This window comes from Tenrec ecaudatus, chromosome 18, assembly GCF_050624435.1.
Source record: "Tenrec ecaudatus isolate mTenEca1 chromosome 18, mTenEca1.hap1, whole genome shotgun sequence".
Classification (NCBI taxonomy): domain Eukaryota; kingdom Metazoa; phylum Chordata; class Mammalia; order Afrosoricida; family Tenrecidae; genus Tenrec; species Tenrec ecaudatus.
Genome location: NC_134547.1, coordinates 65,119,820 through 65,143,847, shown reverse-complemented (window position 1 = coordinate 65,143,847; position 24,028 = coordinate 65,119,820). Strand labels below are relative to the sequence as shown.

Here is a 24,028-nt window from a genome sequence, read left to right as displayed (position 1 = left end):
AGTCCTGCCTGCCGCCCTGTAACGGGACGGGCAGTTTGCATCAGCTAGTTTGACTGCGTTCCCTAACTGGTCCCAGCACGTCCCCTCCCGCCCGCGCCCGAGCGAACTACAACGGCCAGCGTGCACTGCGCGCAGGGGGCGGGGCCGGGAAGAGCCGCCGTCGCTTAGGACGTCACGTCCGCCTTGACGCTCCGTTCCCGGTCCCTCCCGCGGGCGGCTGTGTCGTGTAGGTGGGAGGGGAGCGCCCGCGGTGGGGTCGGATTGCGGGGCGAGGGGCGTGGAAGTGAGGGAGCCCCCGGGGGTGGTGCCCATGGGTCTTTGTAGCCCATCTTGTGCAGGAAGAGCTTGGGGGACCGTCCCCCCATCTAACACGTGCATCACCACCGACAGCACAGCGGGCAGGGCTCCTGCAGGCGAGTCCCTGGTTTGTGGCTGTGCAGCAGCAGCAGCCCGCGGACCCCAGTGGAGACCCTCACGGTGCCACTGCTGCCCAGGCTGTCTTCCGTCCTGGAACTGGCAGAACTGTGTCTCCACCCTGGTTTCTGGGGAAGAAGTTCTTTTCTTCCCGGGCCGGGGACACTTAAGGGGGTCCAGGTCCTCTGAGCCCCGTTCTCGGAGAAAGAAGTGGGTTCTTCAGTTTGTTGGAACCGATAGAAGATGGGGTCTTGTGGGCAAAGCAATGCCTGTTGTTTCGTATGGAAAAGTTGCCCAAAATCTACAAGGAGGTTGATTGGAACGCATTCGTGTATCAGAACTTTAATTCCAACTCAGCTGCGTGTTCATGCATAAGCAACTTCCTGAATGAGAGGCACCGGTGTATGCTGGGCTTTTCTGGCTGGCAAGTTGTGCCTTCCTTGGCTGTTACTGTGTGGGATGTTTAACCTCTGGTTTAATTTTTAGATTGATGCCAGGTTATCTTCCTTCAGGAAATATATAGCCTTAAAAAAATTATATATATATATCCTTGTGAGAAGTCCCTAGAAATAAAGACTCCATTTTAAACGAATTCTGTGTTCGGAGACAAGGGTCTTCTGATCCCCCAACCCCGTAAAGCCTATTATGTTCGATTTGAGATTCATACAACGGTCTATAATAACAAACAGGTACTACTTTGAGATGTGCAGCAAAAATTGATGTTAAAGGTGTGTTTGTTTTTTATGCGAAGAAAAATGTACAATATCCTAAGATAAACCTTTTGGCTAACTTGTTAGGTATGAAAACCTTACCTGTTAAGTACAAATCCAACTTAAAAAACAGATTTGGGAATGGAACGCATTCCTAATCTGGGAGCTGACTGTATGTAATTTGGCGTTTGCATAACGTCCAGATCACATAATACCCTATTTCACAGAATGTATTCCAAATGTTGGTGACTGTATTTTTGATCACGATGACCTGCTTTACCCCTGGCTATGATGGCAGACTGGCACACCACGATGCTGATGCTTGTAGACAAATCAGACTCCAGATGCTCTTTGGGTCCCAACCAATAACACCTACCCCTTTTACTTCACAGAGGGATGTGTCCTGTGTAGCCACGCCCCTCTCCCACTGAGCTCAACTACTAAATAGCTTTTCATACTGTCCAGTCCAAATGGGGTCAGGATGATCCAAGGAGCTTTAGGAGAGGCAAGATTGGGAGTTTCCAGCAAAGTGTCTTCCGCCTCTTCTAGGCATGATCTGTGTAATAACTGTGTATTCGTGATTTATGTGCCCATTACAGCTCTTCCCACCCCCACCCCCTCGACCCTGCACCAGGCCCCAGGAGCTGAAGTCAAGTCAGGTGAGGAACAATGTTAAGTGTTCTTTTTCATAGTACCAGCCACAGCTGAGAAGCCCTGGTGCTGTGCTGGGTGATGCATTCAGCTGCCAGCTGCAGAGCCAGCAGTTCACAAGTGCTGGCTGTGCTGGTGGACATAGCCCGGTTTCTCTCACGGGGCAGTTCTGCCCTGCCATAGGGGTGCTCCGAGGCGGAATCCACTCAGTGGCAGTGAGTGGTTGGTTTGCTTTAATCACAGTTGATGGTATGCTGAAAGTTGTAGCAAGCACTTTCAGAGGTATTATTTAATCTTACCATAACCCCAGTGGGTTCTATACTGCTGTGGTCTCAAACAGTTTAAGTCATATTCATCCACTACATTGATTGTGGCAAAGTGGGCATTAGCACCCAGAAAGGCTAACTTCTCCAAAGCCCACCCTTCCCTACCCCTCAATGTTCTTTTGTGATTTGAGTGAAAGTTTATAAAGCATAGTAGTGGTGCCCTGTCCCCCAACAATTGATACATGTTTCCTGGCATTCCTTGTAATCGCCTCAATGTATCTCACAACACCCTTTCTCCATGCTGGGGTCCCAATTCCTAAAAGCCCACACTTCAACTCTGCTCTTCAACTCTGCTCCTTTAAGGGAAAGCTGTACTCATACCGTGAGGACAGAACCGGTTTTCTCTGGGCCCTGAGCTTTGTAAAACGTGTAAGTAAAAGGGTTGTTTTTGTCGATAGCATCTACGGGGAGTCTCTAGAGGGTGAAGAGAAAAAAAAAACCTGAGAGCGGAATAAATAAATAAACACCTTGTCCAGAAAGATGAACCTTGTGTTGTGCGGGGCTGCCCCAAGAAAGCAGAGAGCAAGCCAGCAGGCCCTGAGGTAGTGCTTCCAAGTGAGAGTAGACCCGGGAGCATCTTTCTGTGCAGATGGAAAGGGGGCAGGGGACGGCAGGAGAAAGTGACCCTGAGGGCCGAGATAGAGGGCCTGCAGGACGAACACGGGTGAGCGACATCGGAGACCGTCGGAGCCCCTGGTGTGAGGGGGTCACCTGGCCCTGGTTCTCTGGAGGTTCGGCCCCTCTGATGGTGGTGTTTCCCATCAGGGCCTCAGCTGCAGCTCAGACCATGTGGACGGCAGATGACATCGCCCGGCTGTGTTACACACACTATAGGACCCAGCTGCCCAAGCAAGGGAAGCCAGAGCCGAACCGGGAGTGGACGTTACTGGCAGGCGTGGTGAAGATACAGTCCACCGCCAGCCCGGACAGCGACGCCCCTGACCAGCCCGTGCAAGGTGAGGCCTCTTCCCCTTGGGACGCTGCGCCCTCCCTCCCCAGCAGGGAGGCTGGAATGATGGGTTGCTAGACTTGAACCATGAACCCTCTGGGTGGTGCTAACAGAGACCACCCTTGACTGCTACCTGAAAGGTGGCTGAGAAGAAACATCTTCCGAAAGGTCACAATCGCAAACCCCATGGAACCGGGATGTGCTTGGACACACGTGGGGGACGCCAAGTGTTGGAATTGACTCTCCATCACCTGGAGACGCTGGCACGGCCGTAGACCATAGGGGGCACGGTGTAAACCATGCTATGCCCTATCCTCCCCTGCCAGTCAGGTGACCATGCACCTTCTGATGGTGGGAGACCCAGCTCCTCAGTGTGGGGGTGGGGGGACGGTGGGACCACAGGAAACCTCTGGAGGAATGAGCAGATAAATATGATTAAGCCTGAGATCCTGCAGCCCAGGGATCATTCAGAGCTCACTTCCTGCTTGTTTCTTTTCCCCCTCAGTGACAAAGGACGTTGTCTCCATGGGAACGGGAACGAAGTGCATAGGCCAGTCCAAAATGAGGAAGAGCGGTAAGCACAGGCCCAGGGCTCCGCTTTGGGAACTGGTGCCCACGCGGCCCTTCCCTCTTCTCTTCAGAATAGAGCCTAGAAATCCTCCTCTGTGGGAGCCAGAGCCACCAGGAACAGTTCTGTGGGAACCGGAAGCTGGCCAGGGTGTCCATGCTCGAGCTCGAGGTCCCCTGGGCTTCACTGTCCTGCCTCGGGTCTGGTAGGGCCCCAAAATAGCAGGCACAGAACTCGCCCTGAGCAGGCTGCTGAAGCCCCAGGAGGTTGTTCTCGATCCAGGTGGAACGTTAGAGGCTCTTTCAGGGAGCAGCTTCCTCCCGGAGTTTGGCTCCCCCTGTCTCCTGGTATTGCCCCAGGCATGAGGAAGCCATTCAGCAGGAACAGAGACCGAAGTAGGTAAGGAAAACAGTCAGCCTACCAGGTAAAATGGCACTCGATCCCCAGGCGCACCAGTCTGAGGGCAAGACAGGAAGCCTGGGCATCTGTCCTCTGGAGAGCCTCCCCAGAAATCAGTGGTTCTCAGCCAGGGTGCAGGTGGTGACGGGAGGGAGTGAGGGAGTTTTCTGAGGATGGGAGTGGAATCTGAAAGTTCACTGTCAGCAGAAGTTCGGGGCAGATGGAAGGGAAGGAGCAGACCGCTCTGGGTTGAACAGCAAACATACAGATGTACTAGGCCAGGTCCTGGGCAGCTCCGCGATCTCCCCCCTGAGCTCTGGAGGTTAGATGCAGCGTGGCGTGGTAGGCTGTGTTAGGCTGTGTTAGGCTGTTAACCACAAAGTCAGCAGTTTGAACCCACCAGCCGGTCCACGGGACAAAGATGAGGCTCCCTGTTCCGTGAAGATTTGGCTTGATGGCACTGATTGAATGTGGGTTCCTCACACAGCTTCCCGTCCCTCAAATCCAAAAGAAAACACCCGGATGTTGTTGTTTGGATCCCGGCTCTTCTAAGGATGTTCTGTTTCTTGTGTCAAGGCTATTCGGTTTCAGGAAACACGGGGGGAAGAAGCAGCCTGAGGCGACATTCTTATGACTGGTTGACTAGGAAACTGATGTGGTCTGTGAGCTTTTACTCAGATGACTGAAAGGTTCACGTTTAAATATGCTATGTCCTTTGCCTCCTTCTCCTTTTGGAAATGGGGTGTTTGCCAGGACATTGGTCAGCTTCAGGCCTGGAGACAGCTCACAGGTCCTGGTCAGTCATGTCTTCAGATGTCCTTCCAATGCCAGGGACATTCCTCCTCAGGCCCCTGGGACCTTTGGCTCTGCCTAGAGACAGTTGGGTTGTGACAACTTTTGAGTGTGGATGCTGTTGGCTTCCCGTGGTTCTGCTTGTAAGGACCAGGGATGCTGCTAAACCTCCGGGAGGACAGAGGACAGCCCCCACCCCAGGGTCATCCAGCCCACCGTAAGGTGAGCAGCACTGCTGGCTGTTAGTGACGGGGTTCTCGGCGACAAAAGCCCTCCAGCAGCTGCATGGCTATCCCAGGTGCTGGGACAATGGCAGTGTCCTGCGTCTAACAGCCAGGGCCTGTCGAGGGTCTTTGTGCCTGCAGCCCGGGCCCTGTCTTTCCCACAGGAGACATCCTCAATGACAGCCATGCGGAGGTCATTGCCAGAAGGAGCTTCCAAAGGTAAAAACCACTGCCCCACACATGGTGATTCAGCAGGTCTGGGGGTGGGGTCCAGAACTCGAAGTTCTAGCACACTGCCAGGTGATACCGGTTTAGTGTGGTCCTGGTCTGCAGAAGGAGCCCAGGTCCGGTAGCGGGTCACTGCAGGGTCAACATTTTAAGCCTACCAGTAGCTCTGAGGGAGAAAGATGAGGCTGCCTGCCTGCTCCTGTGAAGAGTCACGGTCTCAGAAACCCAGGGCGGGATGTGTGCAGTCTACTCTGTCCTGTGGGGGCGCCAGGAGTCGGAATCGACTGGATAGCTGTGAGTTTGGCTTTTCTAGTGACCTGCACTCATGGTTATGCCTCAGAGCACCAGGAGGGCCCAGACCCCGCAGTGGCGAGGGAGCTGGAGAAGTTGCCTTTCTAATAGGTGCCCCCGCAGTGCTGAAGCTGCTGGTTCAGGAACCAACCACGCTTTGAGACGTGCTGGTCTAGACCATTCTCCTCAGCCCAGGTCACTCCCAATCGCACTGAACTGCAGTATGCTTCCCGTCTCTCGCAGCATCTCCCAGTCAGAGACGTCCCTCTACCACAGGGGTCTGCGGCTCCTGATAACATCCTGCACCCACTAGGTACCTTCTCCATCAGCTCCACCTGGCGGCCTCCCTGGAAGAGGAGAGCATCTTTGTCCCGGGGACTCAGAGAGGACGGTGGAAGCTCAGACCGGACCTCTCCTTTGTGTTTTTCTCCAGCCACACACCCTGTACGTATACCCCAGTCTCCGGGTGGATGTTACATGGTCTGTTTTCCTAAATGTTCTCTTAGCCGGAGATGTGTTTCTTAAGAAAAGCTCCTTTGGCTACAGCCACTGACAGTGCCTTTTTCTTGTTTCTGTGAACCCAATCACATCACTGGACGAGCCCTGGTGACATAGTGTCCCCTTGGGAGGTCCCTGGCAGCCCACCAGTGGGCTCCCGGGCAGCACACTTCTTTACACACGGCAGAGGAGCGGCCCACCTCAGGCTGGAGTCGGAAGCAGCAGCACCCTGTGCAGGAGACGGCCGCGCTGCTTCCTGGACTCTGGTGGTCTCTGTTCTCCATCTCAGTTCTCTCCTGCTGCTCAAAGACCCTCACGCGTGTGGGTGACTTCAGCAGATGGACATGTGTTTTCCACAGCTTAGAAGGCTAGACGCTTGCATTCAGCCTGCTGGCCCCATAGGGAAAGGCTCGTTCCCTCTGTCCGCTCTGGGAGGCTGTCCTTGGCTCCCTTGGGCTCTCCTATAGCTCAAACATCTCTGCCCCTTCTCTGCTTCCCCTCGCTTGCTTAATCTCTTATCCCACCAAAGAGATTGATTTGGGGGAAGGGGACACTAGGGACAAAAAGGGGAACACCCCCTCCAGGGGAACACACAACAAAAATGGTATTGTGAGTGCCGTGAGTCGATAGGGCATGGACCGGTTTGAAACCTTGTTAAAACTTCTCAGCCCTAGCGATGCTAATGCCCTGGCTCTAAAAGGGGCTTCCGCAAGAGCCTCAGGTGAACCTGACCTGGGCATTTTACCTGCCACTCTAACTCAGGTCAACCAGGAGAATGGAATGGGCCCTCATTGAAGCCCAAAGCCACTGCCATGGAGTGGGCTTCTAACGCATAGCGACCCAGGGCAGAATAGGGTTCCTAATGCGGTAAATCTCCACAGACGGCCACAGTTGTCTCCCGATGCACAGCCGGTAGGTTGGCACTGCCAGTTGACAGCCGAGTGCTTAGCCCCCGTGCCCTCAGGGCTCCCCTGTTTTAGAGGCAGCGGTTCTCACCCCGGTGCTTACAGAAGAGCTTGCTTGAAACAGGTGGCCAGGCCCCGCCGCCAGTGCTACTGAGTTAGCAAGACGACCGTGTTCAACTGCTAGTCACGAGGTCAGTGGTTCAAACCCACCAGCTGTCCCATGGGAGACGGATGAGACTGGCTTCTTCCGTGAATAATTACAGCCTGGGAAACCCTGTGGAGGAATGTGGCTCTGTCCTATGGCGTCCCTATGCGTAGGATGCGGCTAACAGCAGTGGGCTTACTATGCGCCCCAAGGATTTGTGTTTCTAACAAGCCCGAAGGGTGCTGGCGTGGCAGCCCTGGGGACCTGACTTTTGAAAACCCCTGACGGGCCTGTCCTCCCACAGGTGGCGATGCCTCCATCATTCCCATGCTGGAGTTTGAGGACCAGCCGTGCCACCCTGTCAGCAGAGAGCGGGCCCTGACGGCAGCTGTCGAGGTCAGCGGTGGCCTGGACGCCCCAGAAAGGAAGAGGACGGGTGAAGCTCCCGACAGTCTGAGGGCCAAGAAGATGCGGCTGGAGCCTGAGACGCTGGCCAGGGCGGCCACCAATGGCGTGACTCCCACTCCGAGTTGGAAGCTGCAGAAGGACCCAGCCCCGCCAACTGTCACCAGCTCTAATCCTGACGCACAAGGGCTGTCCCCCAGCAGGGCCAAGGTGGTGGATGTGCACAGAACCGGGGCCAAATGTGTGCCCGGGGACCGTGGCGACCCAGGGCAGCCGGGGGCTGCCTATCACCACGTGGGGTTGCTCCGAGTGAAGCCAGGCCGGGGGGACCGGACCTGCTCCATGTCCTGCAGCGACAAGCTGGCCCGGTGGAACGTCCTTGGCTGCCAAGGGGCACTGCTGACGCACTTCTTAGAAGAGCCCGTCTACTTCTCGGCCATGGTCATTGGGCAGTGCCCCTACAGCCAGGAAGCCATGCAGCGAGCCGTGGTTGGGAGGTGAGAGGGCGCGGCGGAGGGGCGGGAGAACGTGCCTGGAGAGCCTGCCACTTCTAAGCGAGTCTCCTGAGGAAATGGTTAAGGAAAGGACCCCCCTCAGGAAAGGGACCCACAAAACGACCGGCCGCAGGAGGAGGAGGGCAGTGAGAGGCTTCTGGTTGAGAAGAGGAGGGACGGAAAGAGGGCATCCGCGTTCAAGGTCAAACGAGAGCCTTTTGGTCCAGTGTGTCCACGCCTAGACCAAGGCCCAGGAGGACATGCCCCAAAGGATTGCTCTTCTCAATCTCCCCCTGCCCCCAAAGTAGTTCATCAGGGTTCTTCTCTAGGGGAAGGGGCTACAGGGCTGGTCCGGATGATGACTGTGTTGGGTGATGTAGTACCTCTGTGCACAGGGTTGGATGATACACTTCGAGTGGGTGAGTGGTATGGCGTGCGGATTCCTACTCAAGAAAAGCAGCTCCATGCAGGCACCATGGTGCCCTGGGTGCCCTGTGCTCTCCGCCGGCTGGCTGCTCACCCCCAGAGCAGTGAGCGTCAGGTTGGCACCTATTTTGCAGGAAAGACGCGAGCGAACAGGAAGCTTGCATGCCATTTGGTAAGTGTGGCATCGCGGTGTGGGCAAAGGGTTTCCCAGGAGGTGGACGTTGGCAAGTTGATGTTTCCTCCTTTTTTTTTCTCTCAAGCTTTTCAAATCTTTCAAAGCTGATTGACCATGTCCCAGTTTAAGAACCCACTCGAGGGGTTCAAGTTCAATCCTAAACTTCTCACTTCAGGAGGGCCTTCCTCCAGCCACGTGCTCCTGGCCTGACTTCTCCTCCGGAGCGCAGCACCCACCTTCAAATCCCCTACCCCAGTAGACGAAGACACGCGTTTCCCGTTGCTCTGAATATATTCTGCCGTGTGGGTGTGAATCCCTGGGCGGCACAGTTCATACAGCCAGTGGCTGACCAGGTGGTTGGACATGTGAGCCCACCCAGTGACCCCCGCCCCAAACTGCAGCCTGGAAAACCCCGAGGAGCATCCTCTGTCTCACGTGCATCAGAGTCCACGGGGTTTGGGTTTGTGTGTCTGGGGTGGCTATACCACATTTGGTCTCTGCATGCATCCACGCGTGGGCATTTGGGGTGTTTCCAGTCTCTGAAGCTGTGTGTACTCAAGCTCTTGTGTGGACAGAGAAACGCGCGGGAACTCAGCAGTCAGGACCCGGCCCTCAGCGGGAGCTGCCCATGGTTCTCTGCGTGGGGTGAGGGCCGTAACTGGCGCATTTCCTCTCGCACCTAGGTGTAGCCACGTGTCAGCTTTGCCCAAAGGCTTTGGAGTTCAGGAGCTCAAGATAGAGCAGTCTAATTTGGAGTTTGAGCAAAGTCGAGGTGCCGTGCAGGTGAGAAGAGCCGACAGCCCAGGCCGGCTGGTTCCCTGTGGGGCAGGTGAGTGGGCCTGGGGGGCTTGTCCTGTGGAACAGCCTGAAAGGGGCTGCCTCCTGCCAGCCTAAGCAGCCTTGTTACCAACCCCAGTCTTGAAACTGTGCCAGGGAGCGAGGGAAAGGGAAAGGAGCAAGCAGGGACAACTGAATACGTACACACCCAGAAGTTAATTGCGGACATTATTAATATTCCAAGGACTAATCATGAATATGCATTGAGGTGGAGTTAGGATTCTTGGCCTGGAGTGGCTTTTGGACTCTTTACTTACACTTGTCCCAGTTGGTCTTGTAATGTCATTCCTGTGACTTTTTGCTACTTGCCCAAAGTGCTCTTGTTCTAGAGTCAACTGTAGGTTGGCCTGCTCTTTCTCCACCTGTGCAACGGGCCAGGTCTGGTCATAACGGCAGATACGGACTTGCTGTGGTGGGACACGTCGTCCGGAGGGAAAGAAGGGGCTAATTACAGGCTGTGCCCAAGGTGCCCATTGTCCCGTCCTGTAACAGGGCAGAGGGTCTCGGGCAAGCTGCAGGATTTTCAGGGTTCCACAGGGCTCAGTGGGTTGTGGGGAGTCTCAGCCAGTATACCACAGACGACCAGTGGCCTGCCCTCCAGAGACGCACCCATTGGGTCAGGTCCCTGCTCTGTATGGCCCCGAACATTTCAGCCTCTTCTGGCCTCTGTTCCTACGTATTCAGTTCAATGCAAAGAATGCCATTTATCAGGCTTGTTAGGAGGATTTACATGAGAACTTGCACTTCCCGCAAGTGTCTCTGGCATATAACTGAGGTGCCATGATGGGTGGCTGCTAAAACGAGCACGGTGACTCACGAGCCACTTGCCCCTTGTGCACGCTGCGTCGCTAGTGAACCCAGCATCAGAGCGGCACGCGGGGTCTCTGACTTCATGTCAACGCCGCCCGGTATGTAGAAGCACAGAGATCTATCTTTGGCCTCTGCCATTTCTATGTAAAGAAAGCCAACCAGTCTTAACCTCAGACTCACGTTTCCGTAGCCATCAGCTGGAGTGCGGTTTCTGAGCAGCCCCTGGATGTTACAGCCAACGGCTTCCCACAGGGCACCACCAAGAAAGGCATCGGCAGCCTTCAGGCCAGGTACCTATGGCACAATCGGGGGGTGGGGGGTGGGGGCGGTGCTGCCAACGCAGCACTCCCAGAACACTTTCATCACCCCAGAATCCTGAACCTGTGAGCAGTCCCTCCCCATTCCTCCCTCGCCCCTGGCCACCCGTAATCCACTTTCCACCTCTTCTGGACAGACCTGCCTCGTAAGTGGAATCACACGTGTGGCCTTCCGTGTCCGCCTTCTTTCATGAATGTTCTCAGATCATCCAGGTTGTAGCCAGTGTCAGTATTTCATACATTTTTAGATCGGACTAATACTCTCTTGTGTGGATAGATCACCTTTTGTTGATCCATCGACCAGTCCAGTGGACATTCGGATGGCTTCCCCTGTTTGCTCTGTGCATTTGCGTGCAAGTTTTATGTTGAGACACGTTTTCAAGTCACTTGAGTACGTACCCAGGAGTGGAAGGGATAGGTCCTATTATAACCATATGTTTAACTTTTTTAGAGGACTGACAAGCGTTTTCGAAAGCCGTGTGCCATCAGACATTCCTCCCAGTGATGGGTGAGGGTTCCAATGACCTGGCCTCCTTTCCACCCTTGTTACTGCCTGTCTTCTTACTGATACCCATCCCAGTGCGAAGTGGTAGTGCATTGTGGTCGTGACGTACATGTCCCTAGTCCAATGGGGAGCCTTGGTGGCGCTGTGAGTTACATGTTGGGTCACAAACTACAACAGCCCTTCAAACCCACCAGCTGGTTCCTGGGAGAAAGTTGGGGCTTCTGTTCCCAAAAAGATCGACCACCTCAGAAATCCACAGGCGCAGTTCGGCTCTGCCCTTTAAGAGTATTGTTATGAGTCAGAATCGACTTGAGACCAGTAGGTTTGAGTGTGGGAAGTAATGTTTGATGGTGGCACTGTGGACACTGCATTGGCCGCTAACCACAAGTTTGGTGGTTCAAACCTACTGACCGCTAATGGAAAAAGTTGTGGCTGCCAGCTCTCATAAAGACCGCTAGGAAACCCTATTTAGCCTCTCTGTGAATTGGAATTGCAGTGAAACTATGGTTTAGTAGATCTCATAGAGGAGCCTTGGTAGAGCAGTGGTTAATGCGTTTGGCTACTAACCAAAAAGTCAATAGTTGGAACCCAGGAGCTGCTCCGTGGGAGAAAGATGTGGCAGCCAGCTTCTGTATGGATTTACCATCTTGGAAACTCAATGGGGACGTTTCCTTCTGCCCTACCGGGCCACGATGAGTCAAAATCTACTCTGTGGTCATGGGTTTGTTTTTTGTTTTTAATGTCTACTCATCTTGAGCATCTTTTTTGCACTTGTCGACCATTTGTGTATCTTCTCCAGGGAAATGTCTCTCTACATTGTTTGATCATTGGTTAATTGGGTTACATTTGCAGGATCCCTGGTGGCAACGTTAAAGTACTCAGTTGGTAGTCAGAAGGCTAGAGCCTACCAGCCACGTTGGGGGAGAAAGACGTGACAGTCTGCTTTCATAACAAAGACAGGCTGCCTGCTCCAGGAAACATTCACAGCCTTGGAGACCCCGGACAGGTGTGCTCCGCTGTGGAGGGTCTTTGAGCCGGACTAGGCTTGGTAACAATGGATTTGCTCTGGGTTTAGGACTCTTTCTGACGAGCTGCCAGATTCTGTAGGCTTTTCACTTCCTTGATTGGGTCTTCTGAAGCATTGCAGTTTCAAACTTTGATGAGGTTTAGGGATACAGGTATGTATGCATTTGGTGAGCCATGCTTTTGGTGACGGAGCTAATGAGGTTTTTTTTCTACCAGTTTTAGTTTTGCCTCTTAGGTTTCGGTCTTTGATCCAGTTAGAGTAATATCGTCTCTGTGGTATGAGATAGGGGTTTAGTTTCTGTCTTTTGAATGTTGCTATCCAATTGGCCCAGCACCATTTGTTAAAAACATTTTCTTTTCCTGTGGGAGATTTTCACAAGAATGCTCTCATTTCTTACCACTAGGGATTCTGCTTCAGCAGCTCTGGGTTGGAATCCAAGAATCACTTATGAAGGGGCTGTGGGGGCAGTGGTCTCGCTCTCCCTAAAGGCATTTCCACCTCAGTCTGGACTGAGCTATTATCAAAGTGACCATTGTAGGATTCCCACTAGCTCAGTATAATCCTTTTAACTTATAAAAGTTGGTTTATAATTCGAGTTGGCAGATAGGTTTGTTTCTTTTCATTTTTATATACTTACTTCCAGTCTCAAAACAAACAGTAACAACAACAAAAATCCCATGTCCATCCTTTGGCAATTAATTATTAAGATTTTGCTCTTCAACCAGTAATTCCGAAGGTTCAAAGGGCCTAGGCAGTGGGTTGTGCCTGCCTCCTAGTGGTCAGGACTGGTATAGCACACACCATGACCATGCAAAAAGAAGAGAGCCAAGAGCGGATAACAAATCAGGGGTTCCTGGCTTTTCCACAATGTAGATTCCCATCTGGTGTAGATCAGAGTCACTGTGCCACCCTGGTTTTATGAGCGGGAAAGCAGTTCCGTCAGTCAAGGCCAGGCCTGGTGTGGACTGGCAGCCACCAAGAGGGCCCAGTGAGAAGGAACTAACACTCACTTCCTTAGCTAAAGGGTCACCGTGAGTCAGAATTGACTTCATGGCAGTGATTTTGGTTGCTTTGTTTTTCTTAGACATCTCATAATGATCCTGTTGAGCAGAGTAGAGCTGCCTTTCTAGAACTGTAAATCTTTCTGGGAATACAAATCCTCATCTTTCTCCCAAAGGGTGACCACTGAGTTCAAACTGCTGACCATGCCATTAGCTGCCCGATGCATAAACCACTCCAAGGTTGCTATGAGACAGAATCAACTCAATCGCAGTGAGTTTATTTGTGTTGGAATCCTTAGGCATTCCAAACCAAGACCTCCATCCAGAATTCTTTTTAAAAACAGAGGCCCGTACTGCCTTGATGTCATAGTCAGGGGATTTCTTGCCCACAGTTCACTCAGGAGACAGCACTGGGGTCTCTGAAACCAGGCTCCGGTTTCTCAGGAACAATATTCACTGAATGGAGATGGTCCAACCAAGGTGGCTCTTACTTCAGACTTCATCCTGTCTTCCCCCTTGTCAGCCTGTCACTCTGATGGTCCTCCTGCTCACGAAATTTCATAGGATGCAATGCATTTACGGCTCCAGCCGATCCGACACCCAGAACTAACTTGTCAAGTCAGGAGCATGTGAAAATGAGTACTCAGGAACACTTGAGCCTAGTGACCGTGTGAAACCTGCTCACTTTGCTAGAGGACCTGGTTACATAGCAAGCAAGTAACTACTGTGTTGTCTTTTGAATAGGTCCCGAATCAGCAAAGTCAGCCTCTTCAGATCATTCCAGAAGCTGCTAAGCAGTATTCCTGAGGACAAGTGGCCAGACTCCCTCAGGTGAAAGCTTATTTCTAGGTGGTTTTTGATCCATGTTTTGTCTTCCTTATTTCTGAAGACTTCTCTCTGCATTCTGGCTGAAGATTGTGGCAGGGAGCTCTGGCCCAAGTGGTGCTTTAACACTCTCCCTTTCCCAAGTAGCTGATCCCGACTCAGGGTGACCTACCGGACAGAGAAGAACTGCCCCAGAGGGCTCCCCAGGTGGTAACCTTCATGGACCAAGACTGCCCCATCTTTCTCCCACAGAGATCTGGGTTGGTCCAAACCACCACTCTTTCTATTAGTGGGCACTTAATGACCACCACCTGCTCCTCTCTCCCCGGGGCCCCGCCTCCATAGGTGCATGGCCTGTGATCCAGAGGGGGAGTGTTGGTGGTGTAGGGTTGAATTGGAAGGTAGCTCATTGCAGGCCCACCTGTAGGGCACCCCTCGGCAGGGATCCTTGAGTGGCTCAAACACAGGTGAGTGCTCCACTAGGAGTGGAAAGGTTGGAGGTCCCCATCTACCCAGATGCCTCCTGGAAGATAGGCAGGTGATCCTCACCTGAAAGATCACAACCCTGAAGACCCTCTGCAGATGTCTCCTCAGCACACGGGAGCCCCAGTCGACTCACCACGGGGAGCTCAGTGTCCGGCATGCCGGGGGACCCGCCGGTAGGAACCTGACTGCCTTTCTCGTTCTGTCGTTTGTATGTGTGGTTACAAAGGCACTCTTCTGTAAGCCCGTAGGAATATTTTTGTAGGAACTCAGGTATAAGAGAGTTGTAAAACCACTTCAGGGAACTCGTGGGTGGGAAGCTGAGGAACGGCTGGAAGCTTCCATAAGCCAAGGCAGGCGACTGGTTAGCGCTTGATTGAAGTCGGGATTGATGACCTCAGGACACCTTTCCTGGGGTTTGTACATTTCCTATCTGGGGAAATCGGGTAGCTCAGTGGTTCTCAACCTTCCTATTGCCTCGACCCTTTTATACAGTTCCTCATAAAATTATTTTTGTTGCTACTGCATCACTGTCCTTTTGCTACTGTTACAAATAGGGCGACCCCTGTGACAGGGTCATTCGATCCCCAAAGTGGTTTCGACCCACAAGTTGAGAACTGCTGGTGTAGCTGGTACTGAGTAGCCGCCATACAGTCTGTTTTGTCAAAAAAAAACACAACCCTCTTAAGTAAGACGACTCTTCCAAAAGAACGATTTCAGTTAGGGGAAGAGCACTGTTGGTGAAAGTTGGTTATTGGAGAGGAAGAATACGCCAACCGTAAGGTCTACCATTGACAAAGATTTGGCAAAAGGAAATTTTCTGTAGGGATCCCTGGTGGTGGAGCTGGTCATTCCTTGGGCTGATAGCCCCAAGGTCAGCAGTTCTAACCAACAGCTCCTTAAAGATCACGGCAACATAGGTTCAAATGAGCTGGATACAATTGATGTATGGATTGTTCTAAGAGCCCCGACAAAATGATTTATTTGAATTGAAAATAAGAATGAGTCCAGCCTCAGAAACCCTGGGGAGCAGTTGCACTCTGACCTGTAGGGTGGCTAGGAGCTGGAACTGAGAGGGAGGGGTAAACAAGATGGTGTATTAGACAGCTAGTGGCAGTGTCTTGGCTCCTGGGAGGGGCCACGCTCTTCAGAGTTACTCACATTCCCATGCCGACTCTGACCCAGGGTGGCGTCTGGAGAGAAGAGAAGTTTACAGGTAGTTTGTCCTGATTGGTCACTGTGTGCCAGTAGTTCAACTGAGCATTTATGAAGCAAAGAAGCGGCATGTCCGGGGCCTGTGTCTGGCCTTGTCATAGGTAAACGATTGGAGCTGCCTTACCTAAGACACTCATCCAAGTCCCCATGAATAGGAATCCTTTGGGAAATCATATTGGGGGACGGTCTTAAGTCATAGGGGAAGGATTGTTCTTGGCCATTTCCCAGCGCCCACAGAGGTGGAGGATGTCTGCCCCTTCAGTATTTTTCTGGAGCACCAGGCTCAGGTCCAGTTTAACATTGCCCTGCCTTTAACCAACAAAAAAAAAGCTGTGAGCAATTGATCATTGTGTTACGATGAGCTAAGAACTTGGGTCTCTTTAGATCTTGGTAAAGCACAAAAGGTAAGCTGAATCAACACACAAACCTCAGTTTCTCCAACTGTAAGGTGAGAAGAGTAACTACAGTGACCATGCAGCAAGAGAGCTGAAACAGTGAAGTAAACCACGTAGCACAGGCCGAGCTTCTAGTAACTTCTGATCACTGGGGGCTGCTCTGTGTATTTCATGACCTACTGGTGCATGGTTGAAATGTGTAGGCCACAGAAGAAAAGCTTTTAACTGAGAATACGTAACATAGAGGTGACTGAGCATGCCATCTGTTCTTTACGGCAGAGAGGGCCACGGACTGGGGGGAGGAAAGTAGTCGCTAGCAGGGACAGTGCTCTTTGCTTTGTTACCAAAAAAGATGCAGCCCAGAAGCTTCTACTGGCCGATTCTTCTGGGAGAAATTAAGGACTCTTAAGGAAAAATTAAAATAAGCAGCAAATATTGTTATTCTTGTTTGATCTGATTCTATAAGGATCGGATAGAACTAGCACTCTTCATTGTAGCTGTTTCAATCCATGTCTCATTCTAGAGAATCCCCTAATAAGGAGAGCAAGCTGCTCTGGGGAAGCATTTCCAATTCCTCTGTACCTAAGTCTCTCCTTAGACATCTGCCTAGTTGGTTGCTCGGGCCCCTGTGGACAGTGGCGGTGAGCTGTAATGAACCGGTGTGCTGGCGGTGTGTGTGTTTCAGGGGGCGGCAGCTAGAGACCTACCTGGACTACAAAGAGGCTGCCTCCACCTACCAGGAAGCATGGAGTGCGCTCCGGAGACAGGCATTTGCATCCTGGATCAGAAACCCACCAGATTATCACCAGTTTAATTGAGGAGGGATGGTTTGCAAAGAATTTAGTGGTAGCAGGACATTTTCCTGCACTGCAGACAAACTGCCTTCTACCTTCTTGCTGGACAGGCTGGGGAAAACTTCTACCAGAGCACCCAATCTCCTGTGTAGTGGCAGAGCAATTGCACCTTGTTTGAAGCCACTCCCAGCTACAATGACTTCTCGCTTTGGTGTTTCTCCGAAGTTTTGTTTCATTGCTTCTCTGGAATAAGACATAAGCGTTTAGACTGTCGTGCCTGGGAAATACTCTGCAGCAACTGTTTTATGCGTCCCTAAATTGATTCAGCCAATATTGTGCTGGCGTGTGTGGTGTTTGAATCTCCTTGGCAAGTTTTAGCACTTCACCTGGCCTGGAGGACATGTGTTCTGGACACTCCGCATTTCATCCTTGGAGGGGCCAGCTGCTGCCCGTGGACTTGAGGGACCCTGTGTTTTCAGCGGGACTAGTCAAAGCTGACCGCACTCGCTGGCTCCAGGAGAAGCATGTCGGACAGCCCTGGAAGTCTAAGAGAGAAGCTGTCTTCCTCTGGGACTGAGAGCTGTCGAGGCCACATAATTCCGAGGGGCCTGCCTGTGGCCTTTCTTTTCCTGCTACCGGACCCAACCAGTTCAAAGAGGGAAGGTGCAAAAGAAGCCATCGCCAACGGAATCAAAGCTCTAGTGGCCTGAGCTCACTGTGGACAAACTCCTGTTGGTCTGAGTCGTTTTTCTGGAAGAGTTCACCTGGAGGGCCAAAAAGAGTCCCTAAAAGCAAATCAGAAACAAGCCTAGCTACTGATCTTTCCACCTGCTCATACCTTTGTGAATGATTGGCTGAAAGTGGAAGTTCTCCATGGTAGGGTTGCTAATGAAGCCAACTTCCCAACTTCCTGCTCTGTGAGAATAAGAAAGCAGGGAGCCCAAGAAGCAAACTAACAGAAAGGTCCTTGTGGCTGGCCCCCATCCCAGCTCCCCAGAAGACTGCAACCCCCTCCCCAGAAGACTGCACTACAGAGCACAGCACTGAAGATGCAGCCTAGCCCGGGGAAAGTGATGGGTCTGCGCAGACCACACGGGAACAAACTAGGAGAAGGAAAGAGAGTGGACCACATCCTGGCCCACCAAGCCTCAAGGATGACATTCCTGCTTGAAGCAGCCAATGCACAGAAAGGTCCATGGGCCTGTCCCCACCACAAGACATGACGCCTCCTCACTGACCTACAGTGCTATAGCGGACAGTACTGGAGACACAGTGTGGGGATTGTATCTGGTCTGACATCCCCCACCCCCTCCTGCTCCAGAGCAAAACACAGCAACAAAGTCCCCGAGGAATCCCGAAAATAGACTTCAATCAGTGGGCAGGGTGTGGCACTTCACCAGATCCCATTGGAAAACATTCAGAAAGGTCAGCAGACCAACCTGGAAATATTTATAAGCTTTTTCTTTAAAAAAATTTTTTTTCTTTTTCTCATGTCTATCCATATAAGATAGAATAACCAATCCTGAGGAGAAATAACAGACCAGCAGCTCTGGGGGGACATGGGAGAGGAGGAGGTGGGGAAAAAAGTGGGGAACCAACAAACCCAGGGGCAAGGGATCAATAAAGATCTTAAATCGATGGCAAGGAAGGTATAGAAAGCCTGGGGGATTTAATCAAGTGTAATACAGCCGAGAGAAAGTACTGAGAGTCAAATAAAGGTTAAACATGATAGTGGGACAGGAGGAAAGTAAAAGGAAATAGAGGGAAGAACTAGGAGGCAAAAGACATTTATAGAGCTATAAAGTAGGCATGCACATATGTAAACATTAATGTATTACAATATGGATATGTCTATGGACAGATTTTTAAATATTAAGATAGCAGATGGGCATTGGATCTCAATTCAAGTACCCCCTCAACACAGAAACACTTTGTTCTAATAGCCTGGCATTCTATGATGCTCACCTTCCCAACCCTATCACTGAAGGCAAAATGGATGTATAAGCAAATGTGGTGAAGAAATCTGATGGTGCCTGGCTATTAAAAGATTTAGCATCTGGGGTCTTAAAGGCTTAATGTTAAAAAGGGGGGCCATCTAGCAGGGAAGATGCTCATCAGCTGTGTGATCACGAGGTGTCCAGAGGATCAAGTATCAGGCAGTAGAAGACCCTAAACAATCATATCTTTTCAAACGAGGGGGGTCAGAGTGGAAATCCAAAGTCCATCTGTAGACAGTTGGACATTCCCTCACAGAAGGGTCACAAGGAAGGACTGAGCTTGCCAGGGGGCAGTACAGCACCAAGGAGACACACAACATTCCTTTAGTTCTTTAATGCTTCCTCCCGCCCCACTAACACGACCCCAATTCTACCTTAGAATTCCGGTTAGACCGGAGCATGTACACTGGTACAGGAAAGAGCTCTAGACACACATAATCCAGGACAGATAACCCCCTCAGGAACAGTAAATGGAAGTAACAATACCATGAAGGTAGAGGAAAGGTGGGGGAGAAAAGGGGGCCCTATCACAATGATCGTTTAGATAACATCCTCCACATACACAGGGGGACAAACAACAGAAACCATGGGGGAAGGGAGACAGCTGATGGTGTAAGATATGAAAATAATAATTTATCAAGGGGACACAGGGTAGGAGGGTGGTGGAGGGAGAGATAAAAGAGCTGGTACCAAAGGCTCAAACAGAAAAATTGTTTTGAAAATGATGGCAACAGTGCGATCACGAGGTGCCCAAGGGACCAGGTATAAGGCATCATGCAAAAAAAAAAGATATGTGTGTGTATGTATGTGTATATATGTATATATATCATATTAAATGAAGGGGGAAGTGCAGAGTGGAGACCCAAGGCCCAAGTGTCGACCAATGGAGATCCCCTCATAGAGGGGTTTAGGAGAGGAGATGGGTTAATTAGGGTGTGAGGTAGTATCGATGAAGAACACAGCTTTCCCCCAGATCCTGGATGCTTCCTCCCCCCAACTACCATGATCCGAATTCTACCTTGCAGGGCTGGATAGGACAGAGGCTGTACACTGGTGCATATGAGGGTTGGAGGTACAGGGAATCCAGGGTGGATGATACCTTCAGGACCAAGGGTGTGAGGGGCGATGCTGGGAGAGTGGAGAGTGAGTGGGTTGGAAAGGGGGAACTGATTACAAGGATCCACATGTGACCTCTTCCCTGGGAGAGGGACAGCAGAGAAGGGGGGAAGGGAGACTCCGGATAGGGCAAGATATGACAAAATAACGATGTATAAATTACCAAGGGCATATGAGGGAGGGGGGAATGGGGAGGGAGGGGGAAAAAAAAAAGAGGACCTGATGCAAGGGGCTTAAGTGGAGAGCAAATGCCTTGAGAATGATTGGGGCAGGGAATGTATGGATGTGCTTTATACAATTGATGTATGTATATGTATGGATTGTGGTAAGAGTTGTATGAGTCCCTAATAAAATGTAAAAGAAGAAAAGAGAAAAAAATGATTAGGGCAAAGGCTGTACAGATGTGCTTTATACAATTGATGTATGTATATGTATGAACTGTGAAAAGAATTGTATGAGCCCCAATAAATTGTTAAAATTAAAAAAAAAGAAAATGATGGCAACATATGTACAAATGTGTTTGATACAATTGATGTATGGATTGTTATAAAAGCTGTAAGAGCCCCCAATAAAATGATTTATTAAGTTAAAAATAAAACAGGAAGCCAAGCTTACCGTGAAAGCAGAAGTACGTGTGAAAGAAGCACTGTCAGCGGGAGACATGGGAAAGCTTTCTGGGACGGAGAGGCATTCTGCAAGGGGGACACATGTAGGGGCTCGAGGCCATGTACACCACTGCTCCCAGGGCAAGGAAAAGGAGAGGTTCTTTAGGGAGTTGAGGTGGGAAGGACATTGTGCATACTCATGTGGAGAATTCCAAGAATTGGAGGCCACATAGGTGGGGTTATGATCATTGGGGTGGGGTTATGTTAATTGGCTATGGGCGTCTGTTGCAAAGGCTTCTGGGTGGGGTAGCATAACTGAAGAGAGGGCATTCTCTTATGTTCAACTCAAAATCACGGATGTCAGGTATAGTCCTATGTCCAGTCTGCACTGGCCAAGTGCTGAGCACTTGCTGCAGAAGAAGGCAGTGGAATTAAAAAACATCCCTGTGAGGCAGGAGGCATGCAATTGAAAATTACCCAGCCGACTGTGATAGGCACAGGTTTAGAGTTAAAGGGGTATGGGTGTGGCAAGGTCCATATGTTTTGGTCTGGGGAAATTCTCCACAATCATACGAACTTGAAATGGTGGGGTAGGAGAACCCAGCCTCTTTCTTACCCTGTCTCTCTGGATTATTCAAGGACTTTAGTGGTTCTTCACTATTTATAGCACATTAATTTTTTTTTCTTTTAAAAAATCATTTTATTAAGGGCTCATGAAACTCTTACCACAATCCATACACACATCAATTGTGTAGAACACATTGTACATTCATTGCCTTCGTCATTCTCAAAACATTTGTTCTCCACTTAAGCCCTGGCATCAGCTCATTTTCCCCCTCCCTCCCTGTTTCCTTTCCCCCTCCCTCCGACATTAAATATCTTTAAAAGTAGTTTTAACTCAGAGAGAATTCTGATGTAGTAAAGCTCACCTGTTTAAAGTGTGTGGTGCATTGTTGTTAGTAGATTCACAGAGTTGTGGGACTCTCACTGTAGCCACTTTAAGAATGTTTTTATCTCCCAAAAGAGACTCCAGCCCTCTCGGCCAACCACCCATCTGCCTGTCTTTGGATTTGCCCATTTTGGACATCTCATAAATGGAATCGTACAATTTGTCACCTTCAGGGCCTTGGCTTCTTTCCCTTACCTTCCCCCCAACCCCCCAAGATTCATCTTGGTATAGCATGAATCAGTACTTTACTCATTTTTATGACTAAATAATGTCCCAATAGATGGATTTACTTCATTTCTTTATCCATTCACCACTTGATGAAGATATGGCTTATTTCCATATGATAAAAACAAATTTGTGACTTAGGTGAAGCTTTCTTGAGCAGAACATCATTTTACATCCCACAGTGCATATACATTGTTTCATCTCGTCCATGGCAATCCCCTCACAGTACCACCGCTCATCCCACTTCTCCCTGTTTCCATTCCTCCTTGCCTAACCTCCTGTGTCAACGCTGCCCTTCTGATTGGGTCCCACTTTTTGACTATGATGTGTAATGTTGGGAGCCACTGTTTGTTGGGGATCCTATGTTTGGTTTTGATTTTTGTTTTTAATTACATAAGTAATACGTCACAAGTATTTGTTGAATATTATTTTCCACTAGAATTATTTTTAGATAGTGGGAAAGGAAGGAGGGAAAAGACAACTAATTAGACTTTGAAATAAGGCAAGAAAAACCCCAAAGGGTAGGTACTGAAGACAGTTTCCCCTTGGGCTTCCACCTCTTTTTTCCAGGAATAGAGATGCTTTCGCCAGCTCATGGAAGCCCTGGTGGCGTAAGGGTTCTGTTGGGCTGCGAGTTCTATGGTCAGCAGCTCGGAAGGAGAAAGACTTTTTACCCATCACAGGCTCAGACACCCCAGGGGGTCCCTGTGAGTCAGCATTGACTCAGTGGCAGTGAGTTTGGTTTTTGAGAGCCATGAGTGCCGCTGGTGGAACTGTTGAGCATTAGACTGTGAACTGCAAGGTTGATGGTTCAAACTCACCAGCTGCTCTGCAGAGTAGAAAAATGAGATGATCTGTTCCCATAAAGATTTATAGCACGGGGTGGGGGTGAGGGTATTTGGAGAGTAAGCAATGAATGGGAGATCGGGGAGGGAGCACTAGAATTGATGGTGATGATGTATATACAACTCTCTAAAAGGGATTTAACCATGGAGATGTATGCCATGTGAAGAGTCTATCAAGAAAACCATTAGCAAAAAGAAACCAAACTTGACCCATGGGTGATGGAGAAAGCATTGCCTGGGGGCATTGAGTTTATGGTCTTGGCGGTGGAGGAATTTGGAAAAGGACGTGGTTGTACAATGTGAAGAGTATAAACGATGGGTCCAACTGAGCATAAAACTGAGCTTGGCCATTACAAACGTCTCCCATGTTTCTTGCGCACAGACTCCACCCCACACACCTCCGCTTGGCCCAAAAGCCTCTCATGCGTGTCAGAGACCACGTCACCCTTTGTATCCCAGCTGCCCAATCAGAGGGTACGTGGTGCTTTCCCAGCCCCAGCCTCAAGTCTCCGCCCCACGGTGTACCTGCCCGTGACCTCTGTCCCAGGACTACTGTGCTCGCTTCCCGTCCTCTTCGTCTGCCAGGTCGCATTTGCCAATAAAGCCTGTTTCTCCATACCCGCGCGCCGGCCCTGTTCTCCTTCTGTCAGTAACCCACGGCACTGAATTACACGTACAAGATATGGAACTGGAGAATGCGTTGTTGTATATGTTTTTGCCACAATTAGAAATAAAATCATATGACTGACAATGAGTCCAAGGAAAAGTAAAGTGTTCTAGGAAAACGATGGTTTACAGCCTTGGAAACCATGTAGAGGGCTGCTGGGAGTCGGGATCAGTCAATGGCGTCGAGTGTTTTCAGTTTAGAAATCTAATAGCCTATATTTAAAACCCAGGTGTTGAACCTCACCTCTGCCTCAAAATCACCTGTCTGCTCGATGGCCAAACTCACAAATTTTACTCATTAAATTAAAAGACCATGCGTTTAAGTGTTTCTTAACCCATCTTAACTAGGAACGACTTGTAATTTTTAAATACCACATATACTCATGTATACGCCGAGCCGAGTTCTTCAGCATATTTTTTTTGTGATAAAATTAGGTGCCACGGCTGATATCGGGTCAGCTTAAGCGCGAGTGTATATGGTACATTTCTTCCTTTTTTAACTGGCTATATTTTCAAATGGACACAAAAAATAATACAGTGGACCGACTCCATTTATGGATCATTTGCCTCTAAAAGAGATCAGCTTTATCCTGTTCTTGCTTGACTTGTCCCCTTTTGTATTCCCTGCCCCCTCTTGGAGCATTTTTTAAAAACACTTTATTAGGGACGCATACAACTCATATCACAATCCATACGTACATCAATTGTGTAAAGCACATCTGTACACTCTTTGCCCTCATCATTTTTTAAACATTTTATTAGGGGCTCATACAACTCTTATCACAATCCATACATATACATACATCAATTGTATAA

At 50.2% G+C, this 24,028-nt stretch overlaps 1 protein-coding gene across 1 annotated transcript; it reads left to right on the top strand.

The window, feature by feature from the left end:
• The first annotated feature begins 1,723 nt into the window (after positions 1–1,723).
• On the top strand, positions 1,724–18,864 carry ADAT1 (adenosine deaminase tRNA specific 1). Its single transcript, XM_075536790.1, has 11 exons — positions 1,724–1,783; positions 2,405–2,470; positions 2,867–3,057; positions 3,556–3,624; positions 5,198–5,252; positions 5,866–5,996; positions 7,405–8,002; positions 9,284–9,429; positions 10,438–10,537; positions 13,842–13,928; positions 16,701–18,864. Exons 3-11 carry the CDS (start codon positions 2,889–2,891, stop codon positions 16,831–16,833), a joined length of 1,488 nt encoding a protein of 495 aa, XP_075392905.1. The 5' UTR covers positions 1,724–1,783; positions 2,405–2,470; positions 2,867–2,888; the 3' UTR covers positions 16,834–18,864.
• The last annotated feature ends 5,164 nt before the right edge of the window (positions 18,865–24,028 follow it).